At 35.3% G+C, this 12153-nt stretch overlaps 1 protein-coding gene across 1 annotated transcript in view; it reads right to left on the bottom strand.

The window, feature by feature from the left end:
* Window positions 1–613: 613 nt before the first annotated feature.
* The window catches only part of SLC17A6 (solute carrier family 17 member 6), a 42028-nt gene continuing 30488 nt past the window's right edge, over window positions 614–12153 (bottom strand). The window contains exons 8-12 of the mRNA XM_059138432.1: window positions 10538–10687; window positions 5241–5373; window positions 4067–4177; window positions 3470–3597; window positions 614–2742 (exon numbers count right to left, since the gene is read on the bottom strand). Of these exons, the coding sequence (XP_058994415.1) occupies window positions 2407–2742; window positions 3470–3597; window positions 4067–4177; window positions 5241–5373; window positions 10538–10687 (858 nt within the window). The 3' untranslated portion in view covers window positions 614–2406. The remainder of the gene's footprint in view (window positions 2743–3469; window positions 3598–4066; window positions 4178–5240; window positions 5374–10537; window positions 10688–12153) is intronic.

Genomic DNA, 12153 nt, shown 5'->3' with positions numbered 1-12153 from the left:
TAACATAATGCCGGTACTCTGTTTTACCTCGGGAAAGTTATTTAACCTTCATGAGTTTCAGTTTCTCCCCTTGCAATCTGGGCTGAAAAGGAGCACCTGCTCTGGGTCATTGTGGAGTTACAGGAATACTCTGCCTAGAATGGTTAGGACAATGACCAGCACAACCTACAGGTACAATCCAAATTAGATGGGATCCTTGACCTGACAACTTTTGAATTTTGTCCCAAAGTTTTCTGTAAGTTTGGTGCACAAGCTATGAGAAGATGATCATGGAAAGATAGAGTCTGACTCTGAGACCCATTTCTTGATGCAAAATTCTGTCTATGGAACCACATCCCACACACTCTACATGTAATAATGTAATAACAAGAGTTATTTTCTCTTGTAATATGTAATATAATTTAGTAATTTTCTCTTATAATATGTATATTACAGTATGTAATAACAAGAGCACCATGTTCTTCCATTAGAGCTCAAGTAGATAAAAAGGTTATTATTCTCAAACCTAGCTTTGGCTTCACTGGAGCACAAAAAAAGCTAAAATTCCCATAAAGCTGCAAACTAAATAAAGTAAACCCAAATTAATGTATTGTATTTTTACAAAAGGATAAATAGAGCATTTTATTAATACTTTTTTTTTTGCAGCAACAAAATGAGAGTCCACATCTTCTCATTCAACACAACAAAAGCTATGATCACATTACATCACTTTGAGACACAAAGCAAAGGATGTTTTTATTTTCTTAAGGTCAAGGATGGTTCGCATCTTTAAAACAAATGTTATGTTTTCTATTTGTAGTAGCATGGCTTCCAGTCACTAGCACAATACAATGAACAGATCAAATATCCAGAAGAGACAATTAAATACACCGATGACATTTTGCATTGAATTGGGAAATGCATTATTATCATTTAGAACATTCTAAAGAGATCTGATGTTAACTTTTTAAAAGAAAAAAAAAAAATCATTCCAACCACCCAGACAGCTACCACAAGCCAAATGAAGATAATATACAGACAGGAAATTGTATGCATTGCACTTATTGCTTGGAACACAAATGTTGCAATTCCTGTTGAGTTGTGTTAAGAAATGACAAGCAAAATGCCTCTGCCCCATCTAAAATTCTATGACTCTATGAAAGTAGAAATTGCAGTCCCCTAACCCAACATTAGGTGTATGCTATTTTTGGTTTTTTGTGACGATTGTTTATTATGCTTTTGTATATGGATATGTATAAGATATACAGATATATATAGATATAATTTTAATATAATTTATTGTCCTATATATTTAAGACAAGTATCTTTTAAGTGGGACTTTAAATAATAAAATCATCTACTTACAATATCTCTATTAAGTTTATCTTCTCATATTATATATAGCTCTGTGGCACAAGTTTCATATAGTATTTTGTTATTAAGGAAGAAGAATATCTAAACCATTTTTTTAATTTCTTGTTGTTAATATTGCATTTTAAGGGCTGTATCTCCATAGTAAATTTCTTATTAGATTCTTTATGGTGTATGCCTCTTTTTTTTTTCTAATGCAAGTTACAACCAGTACAAAGTTGTAATAAAAAATACATTAAAGTCTATTTACTTTTTATATTTTTTGCAAAAAGTTACGTGATATGCTACATGAAAAGTCAGATTTCTGTGGAAATGTGAAGTGTTTTATACTGTTAGGTAAATGAATGGAAGAACATGAAGCATACCCCTCCCTTTACAGGTTCTCTTTCACAGATATAAGTATATGTGCACAAGCATTTCATAAAAAACACTGCAAGATATTTTTTTTCAGAACCAACAAAATATTCCACATTATGTAATAACAATAATTATTTAGTACACCTTGCTAGTTGCTAGCCCACAATATTCTTCTCTAATTGAGATATATATCAACTCCATAATTTATATTCAATAAACATTGCCACCACCTGATCCAGCCAACGTGACATCCTCAGGTTTCTTAACAGGACTTCTGCATGATATCTTGCAATACAGTGTAACAAATGTATAAGTGCATTTTGCATGATCAAGTAGCTTTGGCTTCCTAACCTTTGTAGGATGGGATGTGCCAACTGTCGTAGTTGTGCTTTATTAAATGGTGATGAGTTTTAGCTCACATGAATCGAATGAGTAACTACTCGCTTCTACAATTTTGACCAGTCAACCTTTAAATCACAAACGCAAAAATGGATGGCCTGAATGGAAATGATGGCATTTCACAACTTCTAAAGATTGCACTTGATGGTAACTTCATGAGTTTGTTTTGATTCATTTTTACAGCAAGACTTGCCTGGTTGATATGTTTACGTGTGTACACCACTTTTTTTTTTTTAATTTTTGTGCAATAACAATTAATTTAATCACAAACACTAAAAATAACTCCAGCAATTAGCTTTGTTATGAATAGTCATCTCGCTCCTTATAGGTGTATGAGTCTTGTACTTCTTCTTGTACAAATTCCTCCTTCTTTTCCCAACCATTAGGCCAACCTCCATTGGCCTGTGTTGTGGCACCATAAGACTTGGTGGTACCATAATTTATATAATTTTGAGTAATGTCCCCTGTTTCTTCATCAAGCTCATCTTCATGGATAAATCCACATTTTTCTTCACTTGTTTCCTCAGGGTCTGCCCAGGGTTGCTTCTCTCCTGAGGCAAATATTGCATAAAATACAACTCCGCCGTAGTGGACCAGGGCAGCAATCAGGAAAACATACTGCCATTCTTCACGTGACTGCGGTGACAAAAAGCAGCACGGTGAGAACAGACTCCCCATGTTTGAAAAGCATAGCCTCTTCTTCAAATGCTCCACCATCAGGCTTTTCATAAAAACGCTATCTTTAGGGGAAGACCCTGTTCTGACTCTATAAAGCAAAGACTGTGGTAGAAACTTTCCGTAATCTTATGACGTTCATTAATTAAAGTCTTTTAGATCTCAGGTTCTTAAATAAAACTACAAACATATCTGTGGTCTGCTAATTTTTAAAATACCCATCATCTCTCTTGGAATTTCCATTGATTTACGTGTATTTTTTCCTCCTACTTCTTTTGTTTATTTCCTTATGGTGAACAATAATTGTGAAGCTCTACAGATAAGGACAGAGAGCTAATAACAATATTCTCCCACTGATAACTGCAGAGTCTGAATTGATGTTTCCAAATAAAGCTCAGAAGTCTTCTATTGAGTGCTCTAATAAGCTAAGAGAAAAAGAGGTCTTCTGTTGCTGTTTTGCTACACCAGAGATACAAGAAATATTAAAAGGTGTTGAAAAGCACACTGCTTATTTGTTAGGAAAGATTTCCTTGGAGTTCTCAGAGATTTTCTAGTGAACCTCAATTAATTCCTTTATCAAGGGTCTGGTGGCTGGACCATAGAGAGAGCACCAAACAGAATACAGTAACTCTTCTCTACCATAAGGGAGAAACTTCTAAAACAGAACATTTCTTTAGCTACATCTTACCTTATTCTTTGTCATTGCACCAACAATGATAGGGCAAACCATTCCTGACAACGTGCCAACACCATTTGAAATGCCCATTAAGATACTGGCATATCTCGGAGCAATATCCAAGTGGTTAACATTGAAACCTGAAATAACACACATCAGCTTATAGTCAGGGAATCCTAAACCCCTGGGAAGTAGGTGACTGTAGGATATTCTCTACCACACTCAACACACTCAATGTTCTCCTTACAGGAGACTAGGTATATAGCAGGTGCTCAGTAAATATTTTTTTATACTTTAGCTCAAAGATATGATTGGAGTGGAATAAAGTATGGTTTCTTATTCAATACTTAATACATGATGCTCAAATCACAGAGAAATGTTCTCTTTAAAAAAGAAGAAGAAGAAGAAGAAGAAAGGTAAGCAAGAGGAAAATAAGAAGTGACAAATCCAAATAACAATTTCTAAATGTGTTATTCTTTTTACTTTCTAGTGGGACTGTGTTAAGTAAATTTTCAACAATAGAATATTAAAGAGGAAAAGAGAATATATGGCATTATTCCAGCACAAAGCAGCATGTTACATTTATAAATTTAAGAACATGTATCTTACCAGAAATAGCAAATCCGCTGAATCCCACTGCAAGTACCAAGAATGAGATCGCTACCCCTCTAGTATGAGAATAGCCAACAACCAGAAGCAGGGTTGCTTCCATGCCAAAACCTTCAGAAACAAACACACGTGAACACTTCAGACATTTTTGTAAATTTTTCCAATGAGCCAAAAGTGCTAGAACTTCTCAAGCTTTTCTGACCTAAGAAACCCCTTCAGGGAGTCTATCTTAAAAGTAATAACAGCGGCAGCTGGGTGGCTCAGCCCATTAAGCCTCAGAATCTAGACTTTAGCTCAGGCCATGATCTCAGGGTGGTAAAATCAAGGCCCAGGTAGCCCATGCACTCTGTGTTCAGTGGGAAGTTTGCTTGATATTCTCTCTCTCTCTCTGCCCCTACCCCACCTTCTCTCTCAAATAAATAAAATATTTAAATAATAATATAACAGTTATAATTTATGCAGAGAGATTACTGAGATTACTGAAGCTTTCCATTTTATTTTTTTTAAGATTTTTATTTATTTATTTGACAAACAGAGATCACAAGTAGGCAGAGTCAGACAGAGAGAGAGAGAAAGAGAGAGAGGAAGGAGGAAGCAGGCTCCCCACTGAGCAGAGAGCCCAATGAGGGACTTGATCCCAGGACCCTGAGATCATGACCTGAGCTGAAAGCAGAGGCTTTAACCCACTGAGCCACCGAGGTGCCCCTGAAGCTTTCCATTTTAATAAAAACACTGAGCACACCTTTTAGTTTCAATGGCGGGCAAGGATGAGATATTTATGTAGTTATTTAAGGCTAGGAGTCAGAAGGGGTTCCTGGGTGGCTTAGACATCAAGCATCTGCCTTCAGCGCAGGTCATGATCCCAGGGTCCTGGGTTCAAGACCTGTGTCAGGCTCCCTGTTCAACAAGGAGCCTGCTTCTCCCTCTCCCACTCCCCCTGCTTGTGTTCCCTCTTCTGCTGTCTCTCTCTGTAAAATAAATACATAAAATCTTTAAAAAAAAAAAAAAAAAAACCTAGGAGTTGTGAAAATTTGAGGATAGGGAAGCGATTATAAATAAATAGGGAAAACATGAATTTAGCTGCATATTTGACATGCACAGTAAAATTACTCATTCCTGTAGATCAGCACTTCATGAACCAAAATCATGTCCTTCACATGACTTACGTACTTACCACCACAATTCATGATCTTTCTTACTGTAGTGGTTGAAAGAATTTGCTTGCTTCTTAGAAAATCTGCGATCTGTCCTCCAATGGGCACAATAATTGTCATTACTAAGTGTGGCACAGCAGATAGCATGCCAACCTGAAGAAAAAGAAGAGAAAACATACACATGAACTTACGTAATATGAGCAATGGTCTGGGTTGTTTGAATCTGTCATAAATTCTTTATAGGAAAAGAAAGAGAAAAATACTGTCTTCAAATGACCACTTACTTATTCCTAGAATAAGCAATAACTTCCACAGAATAAATGAGAAAAGCTAACTAAGTAAAATTACTTTTTATCTTTTAGGAGAGAATAATGCTTTTTCCTGTATAATGAGTCAGTAAATTTTGAGTTTATGAATAAACTATCCTGAATCTTATCACAGAGTGATTCACATTTATGTGCCATTTCATATTCTTGAATATATTCACAAAAATTTACCATTAGTGAGTGAGAGAGTGACAGAGACAGAGTCAGAGGGACAAGAAATTTATCTGACAAGCTTTAAAGAGGCTGTATTTTTAATTTTTTTTTAATTTTTAAGAAGGCTAAAAAACCTTAATTGCATTTTAAATATGTATCTCTTATGAGTTTTATATTTAGTTTTGAAGCTAAATTTAGCCCAGAAAATGCAGATCGGTTCTTCAATTTTAGGTATTTTCTATGTAAAATATTAGTATTTTGTCACATTGTAACACAGCGGTATGTCATATGAAATAGCTCAACCGAAAATCTAACCTACCAGCATCAATTCAACACACATTTCTTGGCTAATAATTTTGTGCAAGACACTCTTCTCTGGGCATCATGAGGGCAGGAAGTATGAATAAAATGCATTTTAACTGTGTTCATAGACTAAGCAGATTTTGACTATAAACATATTAAGGGAGTTTTTTCTTTTTTTTCCTAAGTGTAATTTGAAGTATACTTCCTACAGATTATAAGTACTGGGGAAAAGTGTATTATTTGTGTATAAAAATGTCTTCCAAGTTAGATTATTGAAAGTTTGGGACAAAGATTGGTCAGTTTCACAATGGCATACAATAGAGTACCACAAGTCCAGTTGCTGTCATGATTAAACCAGTCAGTGAATGACTCCTACATAGCTTAAATGTCTGAGTTATTTAATTCGCTCTTTTTTATCCAGATGAAAGTTTATTATATTGTTACTCTCTTGTATCGATGAAGAAAATATACTTAAAAGGGCTAAGTCATTTCTAGAACCAAATACTGAGCCATACCTGAGTCTGAAACCTTGGCTTTTAAACACTATGCCTAGCACTATAACCATCTGAGAAAGAAAAATCAAATAAAAGCAGACAATGTGCTGACTGCTTTTAATTTAGTTCAAAACCTGTCATTTAGTAAAGGCTCAACAAATTTGAACTAAGTTTAACTATAAGGTAAATCGACATTAAAGCAAACATTATCACTTTTGAGAATAGAACCTCAAAGCAGAGTTGTTCTTTATTCCTGACTACAGTAAATATATTTAAAGCAACCAATATGTAGAAAGAAGCCCTCAGACAAGAAAACATTCTGAAATATACCATGTTAAGGATTTGCGCAACATTGTATGTTGTGTGTTTGCTTTTAGAGGCAAAGAAACCGGAAGAGTGACTTGCATTTCCTAAATTCGCATAATGGGCCTGCATCTTGACTCAATGAGGCATCTGAGAGGCTCTAAAGTCCAACACTCTTTGCTATTTACTATCTACTCAAATAGACATTTTAATTCCTTCGGATAAATGAAGAATAAAGTTATGATTATTAGCTATTCACTTTTAGCAAAGCACTATGGAAAGTGCAAGGAGCTAACGATCTAGAGGATAATGAGACAGAAGTTGGGGATATCCTACTCTACTGACTTAATACTTGAAGGCACTCAAACTCTCAGTTTCTAGGACAATATGGGGACCTATTCAGTATGTGACATCAGGACCAAGTTGCAGAACTTTTTGAAAGTTATTCAATGATCTCCTCAGTCTTTGGTGATTTACCATAATCACCTGCAATCACATGTTATCGGAATCTCACAACTTTTGGGGAGTATCATTATTTATGATAATCCCACAGCACTTTGCTCATTATTTTAAGGTTTTACAAGACTAGGCTAAATGTTTTGAGTCTATGACTGATTGATTCTTCATAGAAACTTGTTAGACTTCATGCATTCTTCTCTTTGCTTCTCTGGGTCACAGTCTGGATTTCCTCTCTCCCCACCTGTTCCATATTCTGTTTAGAAATTGGCAGGCTATCACACAACAAAGAGCAGCCACTCAACGCTTCTCCTCTGCTCCTCAATGTAAAGCTCAAAAGGAATGAATGTTTCCTCTCATTTGGTTGCCTCTTGTAACCTGACCTCTCAAAGTGCTGGTCAATCCAAGCATTAGCCTTCCCTTGATAGGTCATTTTCAAAAGGCTAAAAATGTTTCTATATAAGCATTATATACTATATATATAATATAATATATTAATTATAATTTATATTAATTTTTAATTTCTATAAAATACTAAAATATAACTAAAAATATAACTTAAAAATATGACTTTAAAAAATATAACTTTATAATATTAAAAATAATATAAATACACATCTATGCATATTTCTGCTTTAACCGGGTCAGTCTACTTGAAATGAAGATTGAGCTATTGCACTTGTGTTTTAATCTGCAGGATACTCAATTTAACTAAGGTTGGAGAGAACTATCCTCCATTTAAATATTTTAGTTTGCTTACATTTTGCCATGATTCTGAAGGAGGGTATTAATGCCATTATTTATGAAAAAGAAAATCAAAGCTGGCAATCATTCAAAAACCAGCCCCAGGTTACGTATCAATAGTTTATTGCAGAGCTTGGATCCGGAGCCATGCCAGCCTGGATCTAAAGCCTGTTTTCTATTTCCATTTCTACCTCCTTCATACTCTTTTCAAGTAAGTCAGTGACTTTTTTTTTTTTTTGTAAGAGTATAATCAAAATCTTCAAGCCAATCTGTGTGTGTAGAACTTATCTGGATTTTAGTTAAAAATATAACAAGTGAATCAGATCAACTCATCTGGTTATTCTATTTAGCTTTTGCAAAATATCATTGCTTTTACTCAAGCACTTTCAATTAAGTGGAGCTACAGGCCCAGAATGACCACACGGTTTCATTAACATCAGTTGGCTCCTTCACTTCTCCCCCATGAGACCTGACTTTATTAATAGCCTCTCAGTGTCATATTTGTCCTAGATTATGAAAATGGACTCACACCTCCAGCCGCCTCTGTTGAGAAGTGTAACACCTCTCAGAGCTTCCAAAGGCTACCCTGCAATGTTTGATCAGCTCTAGAGAGAAGAGCCCTATCTAAAGCAGCCATTCTTCTCAGGAATGGAGGAAACAGTTTCCTTAGAAACAGGGATTACAAAAGAGCTCTTAGAATAGCTTCTCCCTAAACTCAGGTTTTCTTCAATTCCAGGCCTCAGATAGTCTTTCAAGTAGAGACATAATATGAATAGCGAGCCCAGCTGGATGTATGTAATGACATGAAGAGAAATGGCCAGTCCATGAGAAGCACACACAAGTGTATTCAGTACTCCGCAAAGGGCTTGGCAGGGATGATATTTAACAAATACTTGCTAAGTGCTTAAATGAAGATAGGGTCCACCTGAATTTGAATAGCATAGTAAAGGGAACTGAAACATAAATTAAAGAATTGGGGCTTAAGCTTGATTCAGGCATATATTACCAGCGTGGCCTTAGGCAACACAATACCTTCCCTAGTTTGTTTCCCCATCAACAGAAATGATGAAAGTTATCCAGCTGGTCAACCAAATAAGGCTGTTCATGAATATGAAAGGATCTTGTGAATTTCAAACACTTCTATAAATATAAAGTCGTTATTTTTATGTTCATTTTGTCCTTCTAGAAAATCCCAGAATGATTATATTTTCACAGCTATGAACAAATGTCTCTAAGATTTAGCATACTGTGCTGTAACTGGTAACTAGTTACTTTCGTGTATACCACCAAGCTGTGAACTCCTGAGCATGGGAACAATGATTTTATTTCTGAACCTAACGCAAATCTTCACACACATCCCATTCAACAAATGCCTGTTAAGTGAATAAGTTGAATAAATGACACATAAGAATGTTTTCAGATTTTTTTTTTTTTTGCTTTCTCAAATCTTTTAGCAAGACAGCTTTTCTTAAGTTTATAGGAAATTAAAAAAATTTTTTTTTACTTGAGTATAGTTAACACACAATGTTATATTAGTTTCAGGTGCAGGACAAAGTAATTTGACAAGTTTATATGTTATACTATGCTTACCACAAGTGTAGCTACCGTCCATCAGCATACAACATTCTTACAATTTCATTAGCTATATTCCCTATGTTGTGCTGTTTGGTCCCATGACTTACTCATTCTATAACTGGGACCCTGCATCTCATGTTCCCTTCACCCGTTTTGCCCATCCCTCATTTCCTATCCTTCTGGTAACCATCTGTTTGTTCTCTGTATTTACAGGTCTTATTCTGCTTTTCATTTGTTTATTCATTTGGGTTTTGTTTTGTTTTAGATTCCACCTATGAGTGAAATCGTATGGTATTTTTCTCAAAACCTGATCTCAAGTACAATACCATCTAGGTCCATTATGTTGTTACAAATGGCACAGTCTCATCCTTTTTATGGCTGTGTGATATTCCAGAATGTCTGTGTGTGTGTGTGTGTGTGTGTCTGTGTGTGTCTCTGTGTGTCTCTGTGTGTGTGTACATGTGTATTATTACATCCTCCTTATCCATCCATCAATCAGGACTACATCAAAATAAAAAGCTTTCACACAGACAAGATAACCAGAATTTTGAAAACATTGAAGAAGAGATTAGTAATTATTTAAACACAATTCCATTTCAATAAAATATTTTTTTGTTCACTGTTACATTGTCTCTGACCTGAGACTTAAAGGAAGTTATTGTTTCTTTAGAGGGGAAAGGCTACAGGGCTGTCCACCTTAACTGGGCTATAAGTTCCATGAGGACAGAGACTGGGTTGATTTTGCCTGTGTTTCTATCAAAAAGAGCGATTTCTAGCAGACAGCTGAGTACAGCAGACACTCCAACACCTCACTGAGTCTTTATTTCCCAGAAGTTATTAAGTGGATAAACAAATAAATGAGTAACTCCTAAAATTTAGAAGATAAAATATTGACAAAGGAACTTAATATTCAATTGAGCACAAAAATAATGCACTGGTTAAACAAGGACAATTTTCACATACCTTGCTGATTTCAAATCCAAAGACTTCCTCAAAGTATGCTGGCTGACTGATAAGCAGTAAGTAAAATGTCCAGCTTCTACAGAAGTTGGCAACAATTATTGCATAGACAGGCATAGATGTAAAAAATTTCCTCCATGGGGTCTTGAATTTCTGAAATCCCAAAAAAGAGAGCCATTCTGACCATTTAAAATATTTTCTTATTTACTTAAGACTTAAGACTTAAATGGCAATAAAAGGTGCTTTGCATTTCCAGAATGTATATGTTGAGGCATGAGTAGGAGGTAATGAAGTTAATTGCAGCAGTTTAGTTAACCTTAGCTGCATGAATAATTGTTGGAAGAAAAAAAAATATTAGCCTATTCTTCTGATTAAATTGATCCCATTTGAGGAATGTATAAGATCCTACGTTTATAGAAAACAATTCCTAAAGCACAGATCCTAGTTTCCAAGATTTTTTTTCTTTTCTGTCAGTGATAAATCACACCTCAGTTAAAGATCCTTGCCCTATCAGTGACCTTGTTGGTATCCAAAATATTTTATCTAAAACACTGAGAATTCAATATAGTTAGGATGAGAAAAATAATAAAAAATTAAAAGTGCAATATTCTAGACCCTATGTAAAGTTAATAATACCATTATCTATAAATTCTCTTTAATATGTATTTTTTTAAGGATTTTATTTATTTATTTGACAGAGATCACAAGTAGGCAGAGAGGCAGGCAGAGAGAGAGGAGGAAGCAGGCTCCCTGCTGAGCAGAGACCCTCCCCCCCAATGCAGGCTCTATCCCAGGACCCTGAGATCATGACCTAAGCCAAAGGCAGAGGCTTTAACCCACTGAGCCACCCAGGCACCCCTATAAATTCTCTTGATAGACAATGAATGTCAATATAAATTCTATAATACTGAAGGGCATGGTTCTATAAAACTCACATGGTAGACAGCTGGGTTGAAGTATGTAGCTACCCAGCACAGACCATGGACACATCATACCTAGTTATTTATGACATTCAAAACATTCAAAATTAGCCACCTACAGGGGATTGGCTTCGCTTATGATACCCATTTAGAAATTATATCTAGTGTACTCAAAGATTCTATATATGCCCAAATATGAAGCAATGATCTTCCCCTAAGACTCACATTTTTAGTCTTGGGTCTAACATTTTTAGACCCAAAAGTGTCTCTCATATTCTCACTTCCTCAGTGACTTTATTTTGAATGTCAAAATACTGTTCGGTGAAGTCAGAGTAGCCTGAAATAACTCCACTTAATGCTAGCTTGGGATCATTAACCTGGCCAAATTAGTAAAAGGGGAGACAAACATTTTTTACACAGATTTGGTAATTATTCCTGGATGGAGAGCCTCATAACTGCTAGTATTGGCTGTGACTCTAACTACTCTAATTAAGCATTTCAAGGTCACTTTAACAGTAATATAGTAAGAAGCTATATCGTCGCGATCACAAATACACATGACAAAAAAGAAAAATCAAACCAAACCAAAAGCATCTCCTAATAACATATAATGAATACTGTGGTTTTGAATGAAAATATCCAGTGACAATATCATAGCTGGGTTGAAAATTTGTATTTTTAAAACCCTATATACTTTGG

The sequence above is a fragment of the Mustela lutreola genome, chromosome 1 (assembly GCF_030435805.1).
Source record: "Mustela lutreola isolate mMusLut2 chromosome 1, mMusLut2.pri, whole genome shotgun sequence".
Classification (NCBI taxonomy): Eukaryota; Metazoa; Chordata; class Mammalia; order Carnivora; family Mustelidae; genus Mustela; species Mustela lutreola.
This window is presented reverse-complemented; position numbering and strand designations above follow the sequence as displayed.